Source organism: Suncus etruscus, chromosome 6, assembly GCF_024139225.1.
Source record: "Suncus etruscus isolate mSunEtr1 chromosome 6, mSunEtr1.pri.cur, whole genome shotgun sequence".
NCBI lineage: Eukaryota > Metazoa > Chordata > Mammalia > Eulipotyphla > Soricidae > Suncus > Suncus etruscus.
The window spans coordinates 52,709,138-52,732,751 of record NC_064853.1 but is presented as its reverse complement, the minus strand read 5'-3'; the positions used below and the strand labels follow the sequence as shown (position 1 = coordinate 52,732,751).

The window sequence follows — 23,614 nt, the reverse complement described above, 5'->3', positions numbered from 1 at the left end:
GTATTCACCAAGGCAGGTTTTGGGAGGTGGAATGATCCAGGTGGACTTTAACATATCAAAAGGATAGGTTTAAATAAGAGGAATATGAGGGAATGCCTTTGTTATTGGTTAATAAAATAATAATAAAAAATAATAAAAATTGGGTGTCATCTTATACCACATCACTAATCATCAGGGAAATGCAAATCAAAACAATAATGAGGTATCTCACACCTCACAGAGACTGGCACATATCACAAAGAATAAGAACAAACATTGCTGGCATGGATGCAGGCAGAAAGGAACTCTCATTCACTGTTGGTGGGAATGACATCTAGTCCAGCCTTTATAGAAAACAATATGGAGATTCCTCAAAAAAACTGGAAATTGAGCTCCCATATGATCCAGCTATACCACTCCCAGGGATATATCCTAGGAACATGAAAACACAATACAAAAATGCCTTTTGCACACCTATATTCATTGCAGCGCTATTTACAATAGCCAGAATCTGGATACAATCCAGATGCCCAACAACACATAAGTGGCTAAAGAAACAGTAGTACATCTACACACTGAAATACCTTGGCAACTTGGCAATGGAGCTTTTAGAAAAAATAAAGTCATGAAATTCGCCTATACATGAATGGACACAGAGACTATTATGCTGAGTGAAATGAGTCAGAGACAGAGATAGACTCAGAATAGTCTCACTCATCTGTAGGATTTAAGAAAAGAAAAAAACATTATTGTAATAATACCCAGAGACAATAGAGATGCTGGCTTGAAGGGTCAGCCTATGATATGAAACTTACCACAAAGAACTAACTGCACTGACAGCTAGCATGACAATGATAGTGAGAGAGAAGTAGAATGCCTGTTCCAAAGATAGGCAGGGGGTGATGCGGGAGGGAAATAGAGAACATTGGTGGTGGGAAAAGTTACACTGGTGAAAGGTGGTGTACATTCAATGACTGAAACCCAATTATGAATATTTTTGTAACAAAAGTGTTTAAATAAAGAAATTATAGACATTATTGTTAAAAATGTATTAGTACAGAAGCAGTCAAATATTAATATTTTAATTACTTATAAAAACAGGAAGTTCGTTTTTGAAAAATAATTATCAATGTATTAATCTACAATTTTGTAGAATTTTAGTGTATCTTACTTCATCTATATGTGTAGGTGTCACCATCCCCCAGATACGCATTCTAATGACAATAGTGTTAATGCTTCAAGGAACATAAGGAATCTCACCTCTCTTTTTCTTGTTTTTCTTTTTGGTTTTTTGGGCCACACCCATTTGACACTCGGGGGTTACTCCTTGCTATGCGCTCAGAAATCGCCCCTGGCTTGGGGGATCATATCGGATGCTGGGGGATCGAACCGCAGTCCATCCTAGACTAGTGCTTGCAAGGCAGACAACTTACCTCTAGCACCACCTCTCCAACCCCATCACCTCTCTTTTTCTTATATCTTATTACAATCAGATAAGTAAAAAAGTTCTTTTTTAAACTGGGTTGGCATTGATGTGAACTGATGTGCTTTCAAAATTAAAACTGGTGGTCAGACTTTGTAATGTGCTTTTCAGAGTGGCAGGGGTGGATTTGGGGCAGGAAAGGGGGGGATTGGTGTTGCCTAAAACTTAACTATCAATACCTTTGTAAATCTTAGCTTTTGAAATAAAGATTAAAAATCAATTAAAAAAAACAATTCTTTTTTTTTTTTTTTTTTTTTTTTTTGGTTTTTGGGCCCCACCCTGTGACGCTCAGGGGTTACTCCTGGCTATGCGCTCAGAAGTTGCTCCTGGCTTCTTGGGGGACCATATGGGGCGCCGGGGGATCGAACCGCGGTCCGTCCTAGGCTAGCGCAGGCAAGGCAGGCACCTTACCTCCAGCGCCACCGCCCGGCCCCTAAAAAAAACAATTCTAACAATTCTAACAGAACCTGATAAATGTTATGAGTATCCTAAAGTTATGTAATTGACCAGGAATGGCTCTTCTTAGTGGACAGACAGGGACATAGTTCAGGAAACAGCATTTCCGGGCACAAGTGGCATGTGGCCAAAGGCATACAGTGCAGAAGGCCTGGCTTGCCCAGCGAGTAGAAATGGGGCTCAACTCTGAGCTTAGGAGAAGAACAGGAGCCCTACATACAGCCCTACATATATACAAGGTTGGCATCTTTATAAATCCCAGAATGTTCCTTTATGCATTTTCCTACTTCAAACCCAAGTTTACTGTCATAACTTTCCATATGTCCCACTAACCAGGGCACTTTTGTATTGAAGGTTTCTGAGTCAAGCTTCACAGATGTACGACTCTTCGTTGGTTGCCAGTGTGGGCTATGTTCTATCCACAACTTTGGCTATCACAGCAGGTAAGAGAGACCTCTAGTGTTCCATGTTGATTGTCTTCTAACTTGGCAATGGAGATATAAACCAGTGTGGACCTAGAGGCCAACTTAGTCTCTGTTAGAAGCTAATTCTGTTGTTCTGCCTATCAGAGTTGTTTTGCCTTTTTTTTTTTTTTTTTTTTTTTTTTTTTTGTGGTTTTTGGGTCACACCCGGCAGTGCTCAGGGGAAACTCCTGGCTTCATGCTCAGAAATTGCTCCCGGCAGGCACAGGGGACCATATGGGAAGCCGGATTCAAACTGATGACCTGCTGCATGAAAGGCAAAAGTCTTACCTCCATGCTCTCTCTCCGGCCCCTGCCTATCAGAATTGTATGTATGGTTTCATGGGGGAAATTTTAGGACTTAGAGCTGAGAGACATGACCTTCCCTCTCATCCAATTATGGGGAAAATGTGATCTTCTCTGAACCTCAGTTCTACCTTATAAAATGGGAGTAATAATACTTTTCCTAGCATGGAAATATCTGCTCTCCAAATGTCCCTGGGCACTGCATGTGCAATGTTTGTTAACAATTATTGCCAATTCCATGGTGTCTACTATGGTCACTTCATGTAATCACAAGTGTTTTCTATCAATGTTTCTGAGGTGTGTAAATGTGTGTTTCTATGTAGTGGCACAGGGCCAGGGACCATTCCTAATTATTCTCAACCTTTCTTTTTTTTTTTTTTTTGGTTTTTGGGCCACACCCGGTGACGCTCAGGGGTTACTCCTGGCTATGCGCTCAGAAGTCGCTCCTGGCTTGGGGGACCATATGGGACGCCGGGGGATCGAACCACGGTCCGTCCTGGGCTAGCGCAGGCAAGGCAGGCACCTTACCTCCAGCGCCACCGCCCGGCCCCTATTCTCAATCTTTCTATGGAAGGCATAGTACATGGGTACTATAACCTAGTCCTACTTGGCACCAGCTGTGCTGGGGACCCCAAAGGTTACTGTTAAGCTCAGTAATACTCAGAGGACAATGTAGTGTCAGGGGTCAAACCCAGTGAATCCATATGAAAGTCCTATACTCTAGTCCTTTGAGTTATCTCTCTAGCTTCTATAATGAGTTTATAAAGCAACAACACAACAATTATTATTTTTATATACTCTTTGTCTTCTGTTCCACTTTATAAAAGTATTTTCATTTTTTTATTTATTGTTTATTAGGGCCTGGGGCTGAAGTGAGGGCTAGTATCATGTTTTGTTTTGTTTTTAATTGTGTGATTCAAGAACTAATAAAGGGCCTTACAGATGTAAGAAATGTGCTTTACTGCAGAGCTATCTCTCACATTTCTCAATTTTCTTTCTAAAGTGGTGTCAGAGACTAAAAGCCAGAGTTTCTCATTTGTAAGCAGTAATGGTGGTTCAAATCTTCAAAGTAGAAAGACTGGGCAATAGCAATAAGAGCCAAAATCCCTTCTGGTAGTCTCGGGGGACCATATGGGATGCCGGGATTTGAACCAATGACCTTCTACATGAAAGGCAAATGCCTTACCTCCATGCTCATTCTGAATTATTTTTATAAATTCAATATTATCTCAAGATAAAATGATAAGAAAAAAGATGGAGATAGATATACACTGCTGGTGGGAATGCCATCTAGTTCAACCTTTATGGAAAGCAATATGGAGATTCCTCCAAAAACTGGAAATCGAGCTCCCATACGACCCAGCTATACCACTCCTTGGAATATACCCTAGGAACACAAAAATACAATACAAAAATCCCTTCCTTACACCTATATTCATTGCAGCACTATTTACCATAGCAAGACTCTGGAAACAGCCAAGATACCCTTCAACAGATGAATGGCTAAAGAAACTGTGGTACATATACACAATGGAATATTATGCAGCTGTCAGGAGAGATGAAGTCATGAAATTCTCCTATACATGGATGTACATGGAATCTATTATGCTGAGTGAAATAAGTCAGAGAGAGAGAGAGAGAGAAAGAGAGAAACGCAGAATGGTCTCACTCATCTATGGGTTTTTAGAAAAGTGAAAGACATTTTTACAATAATAATTTTCAGGCACAAAAGAGAAAAAAGCTGGAAGTTACAGCTCACCTCATGAAGCTCACCGCAAACAGGGATGAGTTTAGTTAAATAACTATGTTTTGAACTATCCTAATAATGAGAATGTATGAGGGAAATAGAAAGCCTGTCTAGAGTACAGGCAGGGATTGGGTGGGGAGGAGGGATATTTTGGACATTGGTGATGGGAATGTTACACTGGTGATGGGTGGTGTTCTTTACATGAATGAAACCCAAATACAATCATGTATGTAATAAAGTTGGTTAAATAAAAAAAAGAAATAAACAGTAAAGAAAGCTAAAAAAAAAATGGAGATAGAGGGGATGAGAAGGAGAAGGGGGGAATTTCGTTGTTCCAGATTGCTTTTATTCTACATTATGCTATTTCTCTAGGCACAGTTATTGTATTTTATACTAAATTGTTTTCCTACAGGGAATAGAACCCTACCAAGACCTATAGAGTTGGCAAGAAGGGAATTGAAAACATGTTACTCATATATTCTAATCCTTGTTGCTATAGGTGCTGTCTTTTACCTGGACTTTCTTGGGGAGGATGTACTGCACATCTGCATGTTTGCACTGGGGTGAGTTCCACTTGCTTCCTGGTCCTGGGGTGTTGTAACATTTTGGCCATTGCCTCTCTCTCCCCATGTTTGCCTCAGTCACTCAGGCAATCTCTTAGTAACTAGAGCTGCTTGGATTTGGAGCTTTGTTCCCAGAGGTAAGCATGTTACTTTCCAGAGGGTTTTAATCTCCTTTCATTTTATTTTCTTTGATAATTGAATCTGTTTATCATTTCTAACTATCATATTTGGACATATGAAAAGATTTTCAAATTCACCTCAGATAAAAATATACATGTTTAAGTTACAAAAGATACCATTATTGGGGCCGGAGAGATAGCATGGAGGTAAGGCGTTTACTTTCATGCAGAAGGTCATCAGTTCGAATCCCAGCATCCCATATGGTCCCCCGTGCCTGCCAGGAGCGATTTCTGAGCACAGAGCCAGGAAAAACCCCTGAGCACTGCTGGGTGTGACCCAAAAACCACACACAAAAAAAAAAATTATTGCAGAAAAAACAAGATTGATAGTATTCCACATTGGCAAGGGAACCAGGAGACTAGCTGTCACACTGTGAGGGATTGATTAACGTTGGAGAAAATTAAGCCAAAGAAATTGAAATTTTACATGAGCATACTTTGTTTATATTGGAGCCACACTTGCTAACTCAGAACTTATTCCTGCCTCTGTGCTCAGAGATCACTGCTTAATTTTATAAAACAATTAAATGCAATCTATATGCCAGTGTTAGAACATAGGTCAGATAAATTATGACTAATTTATATATTTTTAAAAAACACAATCCATGGGTCAGAGAATACAGTGGGTAGGGTACTTGCCTGTACTTAGCTAGCCCAGGTTCAATCTCCTGTACACCATATGAGCACCTGAGCCTACCAGTAGTGATCCTTGAGTGCAGAGTCAAAGTAAGCTCTCAGCATATCTGGGTGTGAACCCCCGCCAAAAAAAAAAATTACTATTCTGCTATTTATATAGAAAGAGGTCAGTCTATAGGTTTATACAATTATGTAGATATAATACATAAAATGGAAAATATGCACAATTTTAATGCATAGGTGTTTGGATTATAACACCCAGAAATTTTAGATGTTACACCCAAAAGAAATGAGTGCAGAATATATTGACAAAACGACTTGTCATATTTATAATAGCTCTATTAACAGTAGGCCCAAATTGGATATAATTCAAATATCTATCAACAGGAGAGTAGTAACAAATTGCAGTGTATTCAGAAAATTCTATATGACAAGTAAAAATAATGAACAACCAATACATGCAATAAAGTAGATCAATCTTAAAAACATTGCAGTTAGATGACAGAGGATCAGACTGGAAAAGGCTGAAATGGAATAGTTCTGTGGAAGCTCTGATGGCATCAATGCAAAGAACACTGAAAGGAGGGCAGCAACCCATAGCAGTTTTGCTGAAAAAATTCACTGGTAAAAACAGCTATCACCCCAGGAGTCTTAACTCTGAGGAGCAAAGAATTATGAACAAATCCAGGGCTAAGAGGTGTTTCCTTGAGGTTAAGGGAGAAGCAGAGACTGAAAATTAAAAAAGGTGGTGGGGGGGGGGGGACCAGGAAGTAGGTAAGATGGAACCAGACAGAAAACACCAAACAAGGGCAAAAGGGAGCTGAATACAAAGATTTCATAGAATATCAGCGTTATTCTAATACTCAATAAGTCAAAAGCAGATTCAGAGCTTGTTAAGTCTAGCGCAGAGGACTGTTGTTCCCAGAACCAAGCAAGTAGCAGCCATTACTCAAGATGAATCATGCCTAATAGGGTTATTTTCTTAATTCTGCCTCAACTGAGATGACATAATCTTGTTCCAACCACCACAAAGTTTGTGCTGAGGTGCAGAGTTTAGCCTTCTCACAGAATTCCATTTTGTAGGTACTCATGAGGTATAGAATCTGGCCTCTTATTAAACACAGCAAATGGTATGACCATACTGGTCCATCTAGATGAAACTATTTCCAATGTGAGCTCTGCCCAGCAGAGGTCAAAACCTTGGCCTTGGCCCAGCAGTATTGGACTTAGCTCCACCTTTTAGGTTCAAGCTGCCATAAAATCATAATGGACTTGTAGCATCAGTGGGCTTAGAACCAAAGGAAGATCCTTCAAAGTGGATGCACCAGTCCTCTACCAAAGCTGGAAGACCAAGCACAAAAAATCAAAGGAGGTTTAGCGTTGTGTCTTGCCCCATGTCAGAAAGAGGGCAATTGGCAGTACAGATTGGGACAGCTATTCCCTCACTACCACTATGAGTAAAGCATTCCTGAGAAAGCCCCTAGGAGTTGCCATCCCTGAAATCATAGTCGGCAGTAGACTTCCTGGAGATGAACCCAACCAACCAAGCCACAGTTTGGAAACTTGACACTCGCAAATGCAGAAATCCCCCATGGCTATGAAGATCAGCTTGCTAAATAGCTGTTACTGGGAATATGTGTGATCACAGTCCCCAGCACTGCACAAGTCAGGTGGACTGTGGTGCCACATCTGTCATAAGAGACAAGCAACAGTGAGCCCAGGCTAGCAGTTACAGGGTACAGGTTACGAATCCCCTGTTGTCATCCAGGTGCACACTGATGGGGCCAAAATAAATCAAGAAGCAAGTGGGGGGCGGGGCCAGAGAGATAGCATGGAGGTAAGGCGTCTGCCTTTCATGCAGAAGGACGGTGGTTCGAATTCGGGCATCCTGTATGGTCCCCTGTGCCTGCCAGGAGTGATTTCTGAGCATAGAGCCAGGAGTAACCCCTGAGTGCTGCCAGGTATGACCCCAAAACAAAAAACAAAAAAACAAACAAAAAAAGCAAGTGGGGCTACATCTTTGAGGTGTAGAAGCTTCTCAGCTTAATATAATCCCATTTGTTTATCTCTGCTTCTACTGGTTTGCTCAATGCTGTTTCCTCCTTGAAGATGCCTTTAGTCTCAATGTCATGGAGTGTTTTATCTATACCTTATAGTTCCAGGTCTGATATCAAGGTTTTTAATCCATTTTGATTTTACTTTTGTGCATGGTGTTAGATGGAGGTCCTAGATCACTTTTTAGCATGTGCCTGACCACTTGTTGAGGCTTTCTTTGCTCTGTTTTGCATTTCTTGCATCTTTATCAAAGATTATTTGATTGTATATCTGGGGACATTCTCTGAATATCAAGTCTATTCCACTGATCTGAGATTCTGTATTCCAATACCATATTGTTTTAATGACTATTGCTTTGTGGTACAATTTTAGGGAAGATGATACCTCCAATCTTCTTTTCCTAAGGGTTGCTTTAGCTCTTTGTGGGTGTTTATTGTTCCAAATGAATTTCAAGAGTATTTAATCCACTTCTTTGAAGAATATCATGGGTATCCTTAGAGCAGTGCTTCTCAATTATTTTCTGTCATGCCCCACTAGGAAGAAGAAAACATTTTCATGCCCCCCACGTGACTGTAAATAGTATCTTTATAAAAAAAATTTAACCTGCAAAACAAAAATATATAAAATAATTTGAGCTGATTTTTTAACCAGAGGTGATGTCTGGATTAATGGCTACAATGAGCATGTTTTGCAATGCATAGCTTTTTGAAGTGGGATTTGAAGCAGGACACAGCAACTCTCAGCTCCAGAGACATACAGAGACATAAACACAGGGTTTAGCTTGTTATGACAGTGTTTGCTGAGGTCAAATGTGCCCCTCTTTACAGAGCCTCGCACCCCCACAGGGGGGCGCACCCCACTATTTGAGAAGCACTGCCTTAGAGGAATTGCATCAAATCTTAGATTGCATTAAATCTGCTTAATGCTTTGGGGAATGTTACTCTTTTAATGATTAGTCCTCCCAATCCATGAACAGGATATATGTCTCCATTTCCTGTGTCCTCTTTTATTTCGTGAAGCAGTGTTTTGTAGTTTTCTTTGTATAGGTCCTTCACCTTTTAGTGAAGTTGACTCCACGGTATTTGAGTTTATGTGGCACTAATGTGAATGGAATTGCTTTTATAATGTCCATTTCTTCTCTATCATTATTTGTGTATAAGAAGGTCATTGATTTTTGTGTGCTAATTTTGTAGCCTGCCACTTTGCTGTATGAATCTATTGTTTCCAGAAGCTTTTTGATAGAATTTTTTTGGTTTTCTAAGTAGAAAACTGCAAACAGTGAAATCTTGACTTCTTCCTTTCCTATCTGGATGCCCTTGGTATCTTTTTCTTTCCTAATTGCTATGACAGTACTTCTAGTACTAGAGTGGTGAGAGGGAGCAGCCTTGTCTTGTACCAAATTTTAGAGGAAAGACTTTTAGTTTATCTCCATTGAGATAAACTGTGGTAGATGGCCTTGACTATATTGAGAAAAGTTCCTTCCACTGCATCATGTTGAGAGTTTTTATCATAAATGGATGTTGGACCTTATCAAATGTTTTCTCTGCATCTACTGATATGATCATATGATGTTATTTTTACATTTGTTGTGTGTTATGTTGACTGATTCACGTATGCTAAACCATCCTTGCATTCCTGGAATGAAACCTAATTGATCATGGTGTGTTACCTTCTTGTGAGGCATTGGACCCTATTTGCTAGGATTTAGTTGAGTATTTTTTTTTGTTGTTGTTTTGTTTTGGGGCCACACCCAGTAACGCTCAGGGGTTACTCCTGGCTATACACTCAGAAGTCGCTCCTGGCTTGGGGGACCATATGGGACGCTGGTTCATCGAACCTCAGTCTGTCCTAGGCTAGCACAGGCAAGGCAGGCACCTTACCTCTAGCGCCACCGCACCGGCCCCAAGTTGAGGATCTTTGCATCATTGTTCATCAGGGATATTGGTCTGTAGTTTCCTTTTTTCCCTTTTCTTTTTTATTTTGGTATCAGTGATGTTAACTTCATAAAAACTATTTGGGAGTGTTTCTGTTTCTTCAATTTCCTGAAAGAGCTTGAAAAGAACTGGTAGTAGTTTCTCTTGAAAGGTTTGAAAGAATTCATTAGTGAATCCATCTGGTCCTGGGCTTTTGTTTTTGGGAAGACTTTTGATTACCATTTTAATTTCCTCAATAGTGATGGGTCTGTTTAGAGAGGCTAGATCATCCTGATTCTACTGTGGAAGATTATAAGAGTCCAAGAATGTATCTACTTCCAGGTTCTTTTGTTTTGTGACATAAGAGTTTCTCGGGGGAGGGGATAAAAAGAGTTTCTCAAGGTAGTCTCTGATTACCTTTTGATTCTCTGTAGTATCTGTAGTGATGTCCCCCTTTCATTTCTAAACTGATTTATTAAGTTTCTCTCTCTCCCTTTCTTTGTGATTTTTGCTAGTGGTTTATCAATCTTGTTTATTTTTTCAAAGAACCAACTTTGGCTTTTTTTGATCTTTCTGATTGTTTTTTGAATCTCCACTTCATTGATTTCTACTCTAAGCTTTATTACTTCCTTCTGCCTACATATTTTTGATTCTTTTTGTAGATCATTTTCTAATTTTATAAGCTGTGTCATTAAGTTATTTAAGTAGGCCCTTTTTTCCTTCCTTGTGTGAGCTTGCAAAGCTATAAATTTTCCTTAGTACAGCTTTTGCTATGTCCCACAAATTCTGATTATTTGTTTCTTCATTTCCATTTGTTTCCAGGAATTTTTTGATTTCCTCTCTGATTCACTTGTTGTTCAGTAGTGAGCTGTTTAATTATTTCTAGTTGTTAAAGTTTTCTTCTCTGTCCTTTGTAGTTCACTTCTAATTTCAGTGTATTGTGATCTGAGAAGGTAGTCCATATAATTTCTATCCTCTTGATTTTATGGAGGAATGTTTTATGGGCCAGCATGAGGTCTATCCCAGAGAATGACCATGTGCATTGAAGACAAATGTGTATCCAGTTTCCGGCGGGTGGAGTAGTGTATGTGTGTGTGTGTGTGTGTGTGTGTGTGTATATATATATATATATATATATATATATATACATATATATATTATATACACATATACATATATATCTACTAGGCTGCTTCCTTCTTTTTTTTCTTTCAGATCTGGTAGTTTCTTGTTGGGTTTCAGTCTGGTTGACCTCTCAAGGGGTGAAAAGGCAGTGTCGAGGTCTCCCACTATTATTGTGTTGCTATTGATATCTTCTTTTAGATTTGTTAACGATTATATTAAATATTTTGCTGGTCCCTCATTGGGTATGTATATGTTTAGGAGTGTGATTTCTTTTCTTTTTATTATTATTATTTTTTTTTTTTGGTTTTGGGTCACACCCGGCAGTGCTCAGGGGTTACTCCTAGCTCTATGCTCAGAATTCACTCCTGGCAAGCTTGGGGGACCATATGGAATGCTGGGACTCGAACCAATGACCTTCTGCATGAAAGGCAAATGCCTTACCTCCATGCTATCTCTCCGGCCCCTACTCCAGCTTTTTTAAGGGAATTGTTTCCTTGGATGATTGTCCTTCATGCTTTGATTTTTAGTCTGTGTTTATTCTGACTATTCAGATGCTTTTCTTGTAAGTAGCAGAATGTTGTATTCAGCTTTTTGATCCATTTTGCCACTGTGTCTTTTAACTGGTACATTTAGTTAATTGACATTGAGAGAGATCATTGTCTTGGAATTTAGTGTCATCTTTTGTAGGACTTGGTGTGTCTGTTGGTCTGTCTTGTCTAAAGTGGGATGTCAGGATTTGAACCATCGTCCTTTTGCATACAAGGCAAACGCCTGACCTCCATGCTATCTCTCCAGCCCCCAGTTTTTCTTTTAAGGCTGATTTTGAGACTGTCAAATTTCTGGGGCCGGGTAGGTGGCGCTGGAGGTAAGGTGTCTGCCTTGCAAGCGCTAGCCAAGGAAGGACCGCGGTTCGATCCCCCGGCGTCCCATATGGTCCTCCCAAGCCAGGGGCGATTTCTGAGCACATAGCCAGGAGTAACCCCTGAGCGTCAAGCGGGTGTGGCCCAAAAACCAAAAAAAAAAAAAAAATTTCTGAGCTGTTGTTTATCCGTGAAACTATGTATACTTTCTTCAAACCTAAAAGTGAGACTGGCTGGGTGCAGTATTCTATGCAAAACATTCATTTCATTGAGTTTTGTCACTATATCCCACCACTGCCTTCAGGCCTTGATGGTTTCTTATGACAGATCTGCTGTAAATCTTAAGGATGCTCTTTTGAATCTAATTTCATTTTTTTTTTTTTTTTTTTTTTTTTTGGTTTTTGAGTCACACTTGGGAGCGCTCAGGGGTTACATCTGGCTCCATGCTCAGAAATCGCCCCTGGCAGGCATAGAGGACCATATGGGATGCCAGGATTCGAACCACCATCCTTCTGCATGATAGGCAAACGCCTTACCTCCATGCTATCTCTCCAGCCGTCATAATTCCCCTTTTTAATCTTGCTTCTTTCAGTATTCTGAAAGGGATTTGTCTTTGTAATTAGGATGTGTCTTGAGGTGCTTTTCTTTGGGTCTATTTTAGCTGGTACTCTTGTACTCTTTGGGCATGCAGTATTTGGTTGTATGCAATCTTTAGCTCTGGGAGTTTCTCTGTAATGATGTCCTTGACTGTTGATTCTTCCTGGGAATTTTCTTCCTGGGTCTCTGGGACTCTAATGATTCTTATGTTGTTTCTGTTGAGTTTTTCAAAGACTTTTTTTGTCCACATTTTTTAAAGATTTTTTTTTTTATTGTCTGATAGTTTTCTTTAAGGCTCTTTTTCAATCTCTTCTGTTATAAGGAGTTGTTATGCATATCATCTTCTAGCTCACCGATTCGGTCATCAGCTGCTGTTACTCATTGGAGAGGCTTTCCAGTGAGGTTTCAGTTTTGCCTATTAAGTTTTTAAGTCCTGTAATTTCAGTTTGGAGTTTTCTCATTTCTATTTTCAGATCCTCTTGATTATTATTTGTGGCTCATTCAGTTTGATCCAAGATTCTTTTGAGTTCTATGAACATCTTCCACATTTCTTCTCTAAACTTATTATCTGAGAAGCTAAAAAGTGGTTGGAACTTTTTGGGTCATCAGTGCTGTCATCTTCATTCCCTATGCATGGTTATTTGCCTGTGTTGTTTCCTCCCATTGTTATACTTGTATTGTGGTATTTTCTATGTGTTGCGCTTGGATTCATTGTCTAGGAGATGTGTATGGCCCCGAAGTAAAGTGGAGCAGCCAAGCTACTCTGGCTCTGCCCTTCGTGGGCAGGGCAGCCTTCCTCTGTTATTATATCCTCAGGAACTATCCTGGATGAGGTGGTTCATGGCCTAGCATGCAGCAGAACAGAGGCTGTTCAAAAGGTCTTCCCCAAAATAAAAATTTTAAAAATCAAAAATTACTGTTACTCATTTACTGTTCTTGGGAAAGTCCTCTAGTTCAGTCTCTCTTGATAACTGTATGAAGATTCCTCAAGAAAAGTCAGAACAGAGCTTCTATATGATTCAACAGTTCTACTTGATGGCTTTGATCCGCACCCAAAACAAAACATTCATTTGAAGAATGAAATGCACAAACATATATTCATTGTAGCACTTGTACAATAGCCAGGACATAAAAACATCCTAAATGTCTGATGACAGATGAATGGATGAAGAAGCTGTGATACAGATACACAATAAAATACATTGAAATTTTATTTTAATAAGAAATACAATCTTGGGGCCAGAGAGATAGCATAGAGGTAGTGAGTTTGCCTTGCATGCAGGACAGTGGTACAAATCCCGGCATCCCCATATAGTCCCCTGAGCCTTCCAGGAGCGATTTCTGAGCATAGAGCCAGGAGTAACCCCTGAGCGCTGCCAGGTGTGACCCAAAAAACAAACAAACAAAAAAACCCCCACAATCTTACAGTTCACTACAGGTTTTTTTTGGGGGGTTGTTGTTGTTTTGTTTTTGTTTTTGTTTTTTTTGGGTCACACCTGGCAGCACACAGGGGTTACTCCTGGTTCTATGCTCAGAAATCACTCTGACAGGCTCAGGGGACCATATGGGATGCCAGGATTCGAAACATCAGTTTTCTGCATGCAAGGAAAATGCTATCTCTCTGGCCTCTCACTGCAATTTGGATGGAACTAGAGAGTGTAAGTCAGAGAGAAAAGCATAAATATAGTCCCATCTCATTCATATGTGAAACACAGAAAAACAAAAAAAGGGAATAGGTTGAACAATGACAAGCCTTTGCCTTGGATTACAACACACAGATTAACAAGCAGTAAGAGGAGAGGGTTGGAAGGGATAGAAGGGATGGGCTAAAAATTACATAAGCACAAAGGTAGAGTCTATTGGGTGCTTGGGTGATGATGAGATACTATGTATATCAATGCCCTAACTTAACAATATTATACCCATGTTACCAAAACCATACTTTAAAAATTGAAGTGAGGGCCCGGAGAGATAGCACAGCGGCATTTGCCTTGCAAGCAGCCGATCCAGGACCAAAGGTGGTTGGTTCGAATCCCGGTGTCCCATATGGTCCCCCGTGCCTGCCAGGAGCTATTTCTGAGCAGACAGCCAGGAGTAACCCCTGAGCACCGCCGGGTGTGACCCAAAAACCAAAAAAAAAAAAAATTGAAGTGAAATGCTAACATAAGGAGGCCACATTATGATGTCACAAGAATCTCGGAATGGGCAAATCACATCTGATGATATGTAGTGATGAGATAGTATTTAGCTCTGGGTAAGAACTGGCATGGATTAGGAATGGGACAAGGAACCCTCTATGCATGTGACATTGTCGTCTCCTTGATGTGGACATATAATTTTCAAGCTCGATATTACGGTTTTTGCATTTTATTGCATGTACATTCTATCTTAATTTTTACAAAGTGCTCTTTTATTTAAACTCTAGGGAAAAGAAAAAAAATTGATATTCTGTAATATATATCTGTATATATATATTCTCACCCAGAGGAGAACAACCACTTTCTGTTTTTCTCTAGTCTATCCTGAGTTGATAAAAATTTAGGTCATAAATAATTTTTTAAGGAAAATAATTGTTTTAATGGTGTTTTAAGCTATAGGCTAAATGAAAGTGGAGAACTATGAGTCTGTAGTCCAGGAGAGCCTAATTGATTCTGATTATGGTTTGTGTGACATCAAGGTGTGTGGGACTGTGAAAGCTGTTATTATTCATCTAATATCTCTTCACTGCTGACCTCAGGCCTAGCAGCTTCTTAGAGCTGCTCATCAGTATGTTCCCTCAGCAGCCAGAAATCCCTTTTTACCTAGTTTGTACCTTTTCTCATGTCCTAAGACACTTAGTTTGAATATGTCCCTGCTGATCTTGTTCTGACCTTATTTCTCTTCCTCCCTTATGTCGATTTCCTCCCTTATCTCCATTCTTCAGGTGCCTCATCGCATTCTTGGGTGTCTTCTTAATCACTCGTAACAGGAAGAAGGCTGTTTCATTTGAACCCTACATTTCCATGGATGCTATGCCAGGTAATGCTAAAACCCTGTGTGTCCTTTCTGGCCAGTCTGTCTAGAATGATGACTATTGACTGTTTAGAAAAACACACCCAGCTACTGGGTTTAGTACAGGAAAGGTGAGCTGTGCTGTTATGGTGTGACTGTCTGTCTCTTTCCTTTTTCTTTTTGGTTATTGTTTTTGTTTGGGGACCATACCCAAAGGTGGTGCTCAGAGCTAACTCCTCACTTTGTGCTCAGGAATCACTCCTGACAGGTTGGTGATGATTCAAGGCAATGCCCTACCTGCTATGCTATCTCTCTGGCCCATTTCTTTTCTATTTTAAATCTTGGTTGCAAAAGAGGAGGCTATGGCTAAAACACCTCTCTTGATTTTAAGCACATCTAGTCATTCCCCATGTCTATTTCAGAATGTTTTCATGACAATCCTGATTCACTTTGAATATAATTATGACCTGCAGCACTAGGTTGCATGCCTACAAAAGAGAAAATCCATTCTCCTTGAAATGATCAGAGAAAGCAGAGAAAATACTATGAAGGACATTCAAATACTGTAAGCATACTCCTTGGAACTCTTGTCCTACATTACTGTGTTACCCCAGCAGCAGTCCAGCACCAGCCATAAAATGGGTCCATCCCTTTAAGAAAGACCTTAACCAATTATTATTGGTTGGCTGGAGCTATACAATTATCTCCCCTCCCCCTTCTTTGCTACCCCCTCTCAGTAAGGCTGGGGCATGGAGAGTCGTTGTGGAGAGTCTGTAGCAGTTTGAAGAGGCAGTTAGAGCAGCAATCTGACTAAACTGTTTCTACTCCTAGCTAGGACTTTTCTCCCTGATTTTATCTTTTTGGACTATTTATCCTTTACCTCAAGCTGACCTTACCCTGGTTCCAAAACCTCTTTCTCCCTCTCCCAGCCTAGGGTTTTGACATAGGCCCCTGGGCTTCTCTATTTAAAAAGGCTTGAAGTATCTTGTCAGAATCCTGCCTGCAAGGCCCCTATGGACCCTGGCAGCATGGCCTCTTTGGCTTTGGCAGATCCTGCAAGCAAATGGATTATTCTGTTGAAAACTTGATTTTCCAGAGAACTATGGATTCATACTGTGAAAGAAATACAAATCAACAGCCTTAAAATCATGCAGAAACTAACGTATGAAATAGTTGTATACTTTTGGATGGAAGTAGCAGGGCCTTTGGAATATGGAGAAAATGCCTATCAAGCCTAAATGAGTCCAAATGAAAAGGTTAAGAGAGGGCACCAGCCCATCTAATTTTGCTGACCTAAATTTTTTAGGTTATCAGTGACCACTAGCTTTTAATCTAATCTCATTTATTTTACTTTAGCATATGTGATGAAACTCTCCCTTAAAGAAAAATATGAAAAAGCCCTCAACCTTAGTTTCATAAACAAAATGTAATCATATTGAGTATCAAATACTGCTATAGAAAGTGCTTTGTGATGCAGTGTGTTCTCAGGACTGGACATACCCCTACTTTTAATGGCTCCACGACTTTTGTGTCTACTTTGTTTATTTTTTATTATTTCCTCATCTCCTGCTAATAATCCATTGTCTATTGTTCTTGCTGTTACCAGCCTGCCTGCATAATATAACAACCTTGTCAGTCTTCGCATTTGACCAGATTTGTTTGCACTGTGTAAAATTTAAATAAGTTCTGATGAGTTGGGGACTTAAGGTTTCTCCTAGGTATTAAGTGCATGAGCTTTAGTGCATGGACTTTGTAAAACATCTAATTTGGCTGCTGAGATGCCTTTTTTGCTTACTTCCTTGATTCTCGGCTGTGTTCCGGATAGATGAGGGCGCTGGATAGCTGAATTCCAGATAGGTGAGGTGTCAACTCTGTGTGTGTGCAAGTATGTGTATGTATATGTGTATTTGTGTGTTTGTAAACTGTGTATGTAAAATATCTAAACTTTTGTATATGCATATGTACAGTGTTATAGTTTTCTGGCGGGAAGTAGAAGGTGATGAAGATAATCTTAGATTCCGTGATGTTTGTGGCTATGATTCTCTGCTTCCTCAGTGTGCCTTTTTACTAATAATGAATCATATATTGAAGAGAGGCGACCAGTCCTATTTGCTATGTCATGTCAGGAAAGTTCCAGATAGATAACCATTCGGCACTATGAAGATGAGGGCTTCGAATTCAGTAGAACTTAAATTCAAATCCCAACTCAACCACCTACCCACTGTGCAACCTTGAGCTCAGGGTCAGATCTCCCAAGGCTTCTGACCCTCAGCTGTAAATACTACTTCTGGTGTTTGGGATGTAATCGATGTCTAGTTACATTTGGTTTTAGTTTCTGTTCCTTTTTTTAAAAAAACTGAAAATTTTAAACACTGGTCTGATCTAAAACCATGTAATAGATGAAGAGTAAATTTAACAGGTATCTTTCAGTCTACCTAGAATTTATCTGAAAACTATCTAGAATTTATCTGCACCACAGATCCATAGTTACTACTCAAGAAGCATTCAAATTCCAAAAATGTACTACATGTACTACATGTAATGATTGGAAGAGATTGTTAGTGATACCAGCAACTGAAAGAATTTGAAAAATGAGAAAGATGAAAAGCAACCCTGATAAATTAGAAGCTGGGCCTTTCTGAGCGTTGGCTGAACATGAACAATTTCATTGAAAATCAGCATCAGACACAGTCACTCTGTGATTGTGGTAGATCAAAAATTGACCACTCGGGCCCGGAGAGATAGCACAGCGGTGTTTGCCTTGCAAGCAGCTGATCCAGGACCAAAGGTGGTTGGTTCGAATCCCGGTGTCCCATATGGTCCCCCGTGCCTGCCAGGAGCTATTTCTGAGCAGACAGCCAGGAGTAACCCCTGAGTAACGCTGGGTGTGGCCCAAAAAACCAAAAAAAAAAAAAAAAAAAAAATTTGACCACTCCATTTTGTCTGAGCACAGGCAACATATTTCCCAAATCTGGCTGATATGAGTGGCCACTGCCTCCTCCACAACTATATTGAAGCTTTCATCTCATTTTCTCTTTGTCTAGTTAAGGTTCATTAAAATACCAAATTGTAGAATTATTCTCCCTTATGACAGAATCCAATCCAAACCAAAATCCTATCTCCTTTAACCCTCCATGAAATTATCTTTCACAGATCTAATTCCATAATTGTTTCCAATACCTTCTTATTGGGAAGACCATGTGTATGTCTCCCTCCTGGCAATGACGTAATAAACCAAATTTGTTCAAACTGTACATATTCCTTATGATCTTTGGCTGCAGAGTGTTGGCAAGACCCCAGAATTAAATTCTTTCTATCTTACAAAAGGTGACTGAAAGAACACTACTCCAGATTCACTTCTTACTGTTAGTAATCCAACTTTCTAAGAGGGACCCCTCTTTGCACCTTCTCCTCACAATCAGAGACCTCCGAATCCAAACCACAAACTCCTAAGCTATATACCCTTCAAATGACCATCTTCTAAGACTCACAGAGTACAGAAACAAAGGGCTTTTCATACTCAGTTTCCCAGGCCTTTTTCAGAATAGTAAAAGTACAGGTTTTGGTGTCAGATCTCAGCTCTGACTCATGAGCTGTGAGACCTTGTACAGTTTACTTCTCCTTTCTGAATCTATATTTTATTACCCAGAAAACCAAGGATAGTAGGGCCTTTCTGATATATCATCTTGGGGAATATGTGCAGGTATGTTGGGAGAACATACAACATTTGGGTTCAGTAAATTCTTCATAGTTTAATCCTCCAGCAAACCTGGCTCTGCCACTCCAACCCTGGCTCTGCCACTTCCTAGCTTTGTGATCTTAGGCAACCTACTTAACCTTCAGCTTCCTCCTCTCCTGAGTTATAAAAATCAAATGAGATAAAGCTTTATAACCGTTTAGAACAGTTTGCCACCTACAAAATGGACCTATTAGCTGTTATCATTATTACCATTGCTATAATGATTACCATTTGGTTGGGTTTGTTTTATTTTTATTTTTGGAGGGAGACAACACACAGCTGTGCTCAGGGCTTAATCCTGGCTCTGCAATCAAAGATCTCTCCTGGTAGTGCTTGAGAGACCATATATAGTGTTTGGGATCAATACCAATTGGCTAAATGTAAGGCAAGCACTTTACGTACTGTTCTATCTCTCCAGCCCACTTTGACCAACGCCTAGGACATATGAAGCAGTCAGTTGTCAACTGTTATTATCAACATAGTTTTATAAAGATACTTTCATTCAGTTCTTATGGTTTATACTGGGACAATTTCTTGTTTGTGTGTTTGGTAGTGCTAAGAATTGAACTCAGGGACTCATATTTCCTACCACTTGAACTCCCCAGCTTGAAATATTTAAGGGTCTTAATTACCTGTCAGGAGAAAAGATGACTTTAAAGGAAACTAGGTTCCTCTTAATAAAGGGAATTGTAGAATAAAGGTAAATAAATTAATTAAAAATTAAAATAGACAAGGCTGGCAAGGTGGCGCTAGAGGTAAGGTGTCTGCCTTGCAAGCGCTAGCCACAGAAAGACTGCGGTTCGATCCCCCAGCGTCCCATATGGTCCCCCCAAGCCAGGGGCAATTTCTGAGTGCTTAGCCAGGAGTAACCCCTGAGCATCAAACGGGTGTGGCTCGAAAAACAAAAAACAAAAAAAATTAAAAGACAAAATAAGAAAATATAATTTAAGGGACAAGATAGGACAGGTACAACAGGTAAAATATTTGCCTTGCAAATGGCCAACCTGATTTCCATCCCAAGCATCCCATAGAATACTACGAGCACTGCCAAGAGTGATCCCTGAGCTCAGAAGCAGGAGTCCTGAATACCACCATGTGTGGCCCAAAACAAAAACAAGAAGATTATTTTTAAAATACAAAAAGTATTAAGGGGCAGTGAGATAGTACAGTGGGTAAGGTGCTTTCCTTGCACACCGCTGACCTTGGTTTGATTCCTGGCACCCCATATTGTTTCCCAAGGATCACCAGGAATGATTCTTTTTTTTTTTTTTTTTTTTTTGGTTTTTGGGCCACACCCGGTAATGCTCAGGGGTTACTCCTGGCTATGTGCTCAGAAGTTGCTCCTGGCTTGGGGGACCATATGGGACACCGGGGGATCGAACCACGGTCCGTCCAAGCTCAGGCAAGGCAGGCACCTTACCTTTAGCGCCACCGCCCGGCCCAGGAATGATTCTTGAGCAGAGACAGGTGTGACCCAAAAACAAAAACAAAAGAATTAATGAGGACATGAGCCTCTTCAGGAGTAATTATTGAGCATTAAGTGAGGATTAAGCCCTGAACACAGCCAGATGGCCCAACAACCTCCCCCAATAAAATAAAATAATTACTGAATAACATCCTTGTCCTCAGATATAACTTGAAACACAACATCAGTGTGCAAATAATTACAAATAAGCAAAATCACACCTTACACTCTATGTAGATCAGGGATTCGTGTTAAAGGCCAAAACTCACCCTTTGAACATGATGCTACATGTCACATATCCTAACACTAGTCACCCTTTGACAATACAGTGGAGTTTTCTGGATCCTGATTTAACTCAAGAAAACTGCTGGCATCTACCATGATCAAAACATAGTGATTTGCACTCTACCTGTGGCTCAAGTAGATCTCTTTCTTCCATTTAGGCCAATTGGTAGTTTCTCTTGCCAGTGGCCTGCCTGATGTGCGCATTTCCTAAAGATTCATCCCCTGTTGCTTAGCAACCATATTACTTCTAGTGTATATTTATGGGTGCTCTTTGTTCAGTCTAAAGCATTCAGGAAATTGACAATGCACATGATTAGTTTCCAAGCACTCACTATAATTAGTCTGTGGTGAAATAGAGGAAGATGCAACCCTCTTTGACCCCTTTACCCTATAATGATTGGGGGAAAATGAATTTATTTCATTTCAGGTATGCAAAATATGCATGACAAGGGGATGACAGTCCAGCCTGACCTCAAAGCTTCTTTTTCCTATGGGGCTCTGGAAAACAACGACAATGTTTCTGAGATCTACGCGCCTGCCACACTGCCCGTCATGCAAGAACAACACAGCTCCCGAAGTGCTTCTGGGTTTCCCTACAGAGTCCTGGAACACACCAAGAAAGAGTGAGCCCAGTCTGAAGAAGACATCCTTCCCCGCCATTTATAACTGCCTAAGCCTTGTGACAAGTGGTTAAACCCTGAACTCTAACCTTGCCTTTCAAATCTTAATTTTTTTTAAAATCAAGTACTATATGGACAGAGATCATGCCAAGCCTTTGCCTTGGAAATTTCAGATAATGAGGAAGGGGGTTAGAGGTAGAGGGCTGAGAGCAGTGTTTGGTATGGAGTTGGAACTCTGCCTGAGCCAAATTGGGAAAGCCTTACTTATCATTTTTGCAGATGATAACTGAGCTTCCCAACTAGTGACCAAAGGTTGCCACATTCCTTAGCGCTAAAAGTTGGGTAGAGATTCTGCTCTTACTTTCCAAATCCAGTGAAAGACTGGAGGCCTCAAGATATAATCTCCCCCCGCACCTACCCCAAGCAGGTCTGTCCTATGCCCTCTCACTCAGTTTCGTATCTGTGCTTGCTCTCTGTCACTTTTCTGTGGCAAGACAGGCCAAAGTTAGAGGGGGAGAATCTATTACTCCTCGGCAGGAAAATGCACATCTGCCTCTGATTGTGCCCTTCAGATAAAAAAAAAAAAATGTGCCTGATGTGTGTGCCTGGGCCCTTCTCCAAAACTAGATGGATTTTTGGTTTTGTGAACTACTTGTTCAATTTTTATCCCCAGAAAGAACTAAGAAATTATGATCTGAGGGGGAAACATGAAGGACAAAAGCAGAAGTGATGAGACATTGGCCCACCTGGAAGAAAAATCACTTTTTACAAAAGGTGATTTGTATCACTTATAAAAGGATTGACAGAAAACCTGGCAGTTGTATGTTTTCCTGCATGTGAATATCCTCTGGAAGATTGGGCTTGCTCATTTCAGAGACTTACCTCTCCTTTAGCCTCTTCTTTCTAGAGAGACAGCTCAGCCTGATTTATTGGTTAATGTCTTTGGAGTCCATGGAGACCCTTTGTACCTCTGACCCATACATAAGCCTCTCAGAAAAGCAAGAATTCCCAGAAATAGGGCTGCTTTCTTTCTGGCTGTATATGTGCTTATTTTCCTGTAGCCTCACTGTCTATTTTTGAGAATGGCAGGTAAAGTTTTCAAACTTGAATCTGCATAAGGATCCCGTAAGGAGGTTATTTATAAATGCATACTCCTACAAACTCACTTCATTTTCTCAGAGACTGGGGTGGGACTTGAGTCTATTGGCATAGGTGATTCTGAAGGAGGCAATCCAAGGATCATGCTCCTTGAAGCCTAACAACAAAAAGATATGCTTAGCTCATCTTCTAGGGGCCAGTCCATCCCTGCCACAACGAAATTATTATTGTTTTCTCTCTGGGGTTCATTTAACAGGTCAGTAACCCCCATAGGATCTGAGACATTTTTCCATCCTGTGATTACTTAGATCTATGCTTATTGCTTCCTTAAGCAGCCTTTAACTCACAGGCACGATAACAGTGTTAATAACCAGTGTTGATAGATCGTTAATTTTTATGGGTTATACTTAATATTGATTTAGTACCTTGACTTCCAAAACTGACATATGTTGGCTGTGATAACCACTTCTGTATTGTCTCAACCACTTCTGTATTGTGTTTTATATGGCTAAGAAGTCAACAATAGGGGCCGGGCGGTGGCGCTAAAGGTAAGGTGCCTGCCTTGCCTGCGCTAACCTTGGACGGACCGCGGTTCGATCCCCCGGTGTCCCATATGGTCCCCCAAGCCAGGAGCAACTTCTGAGCACATAGCCAGGAGTAACCCCTGAGCATTACCGGGTGTGGCCCAAAAACCAAAAAAAAAAAAAAAAAAAAAGAAGTCAACAATAACTTTTTTCCTTTTGGATGGGTATCAACTCAACAGTGCTTATGAGGCATTAGCTCTGTGCATTGGCTTTGTGTGTAGATTTGGAAGAGTAAGATACACTTTCATCTCTCCAGGTCAGCAAGAGGAATCACAGAGACCTATGGCAGGATCCACCCTGACAGACGTGAGATATAATAGGCAACTGCAGAAAGTAACAGTTATAGTAAATCTGCTAAGGGAACAGAGTATTTAGAAAGAGAGATGACTTAGGCCCCACACATTGATGGAGGGGTGGAGGCAGGAAGGCAAATATAGCTAAGATTTGAGTAACGATTAATATAAAGAGTGCT

At 40.3% G+C, this 23,614-nt stretch overlaps 1 protein-coding gene across 2 annotated transcripts in view; it reads left to right on the top strand.

Annotated features, from left to right (window-relative positions):
• Window positions 1-23,070, top strand: part of NIPAL3 (NIPA like domain containing 3) — a 55,723-nt gene extending 32,653 nt beyond the window's left edge. For both annotated transcript variants that reach the window (XM_049774877.1, XM_049774875.1), the window contains exons 9-12: window positions 2,273-2,361; window positions 4,932-4,995; window positions 15,284-15,378; window positions 21,268-23,070. In XM_049774877.1, coding sequence (XP_049630834.1) covers window positions 2,273-2,361; window positions 4,932-4,995; window positions 15,284-15,378; window positions 21,268-21,467 — 448 coding nt within the window. In that variant the 3' untranslated portion in view covers window positions 21,468-23,070. The remainder of the gene's footprint in view (window positions 1-2,272; window positions 2,362-4,931; window positions 4,996-15,283; window positions 15,379-21,267) is intronic.
• The last annotated feature ends 544 nt before the right edge of the window (window positions 23,071-23,614 follow it).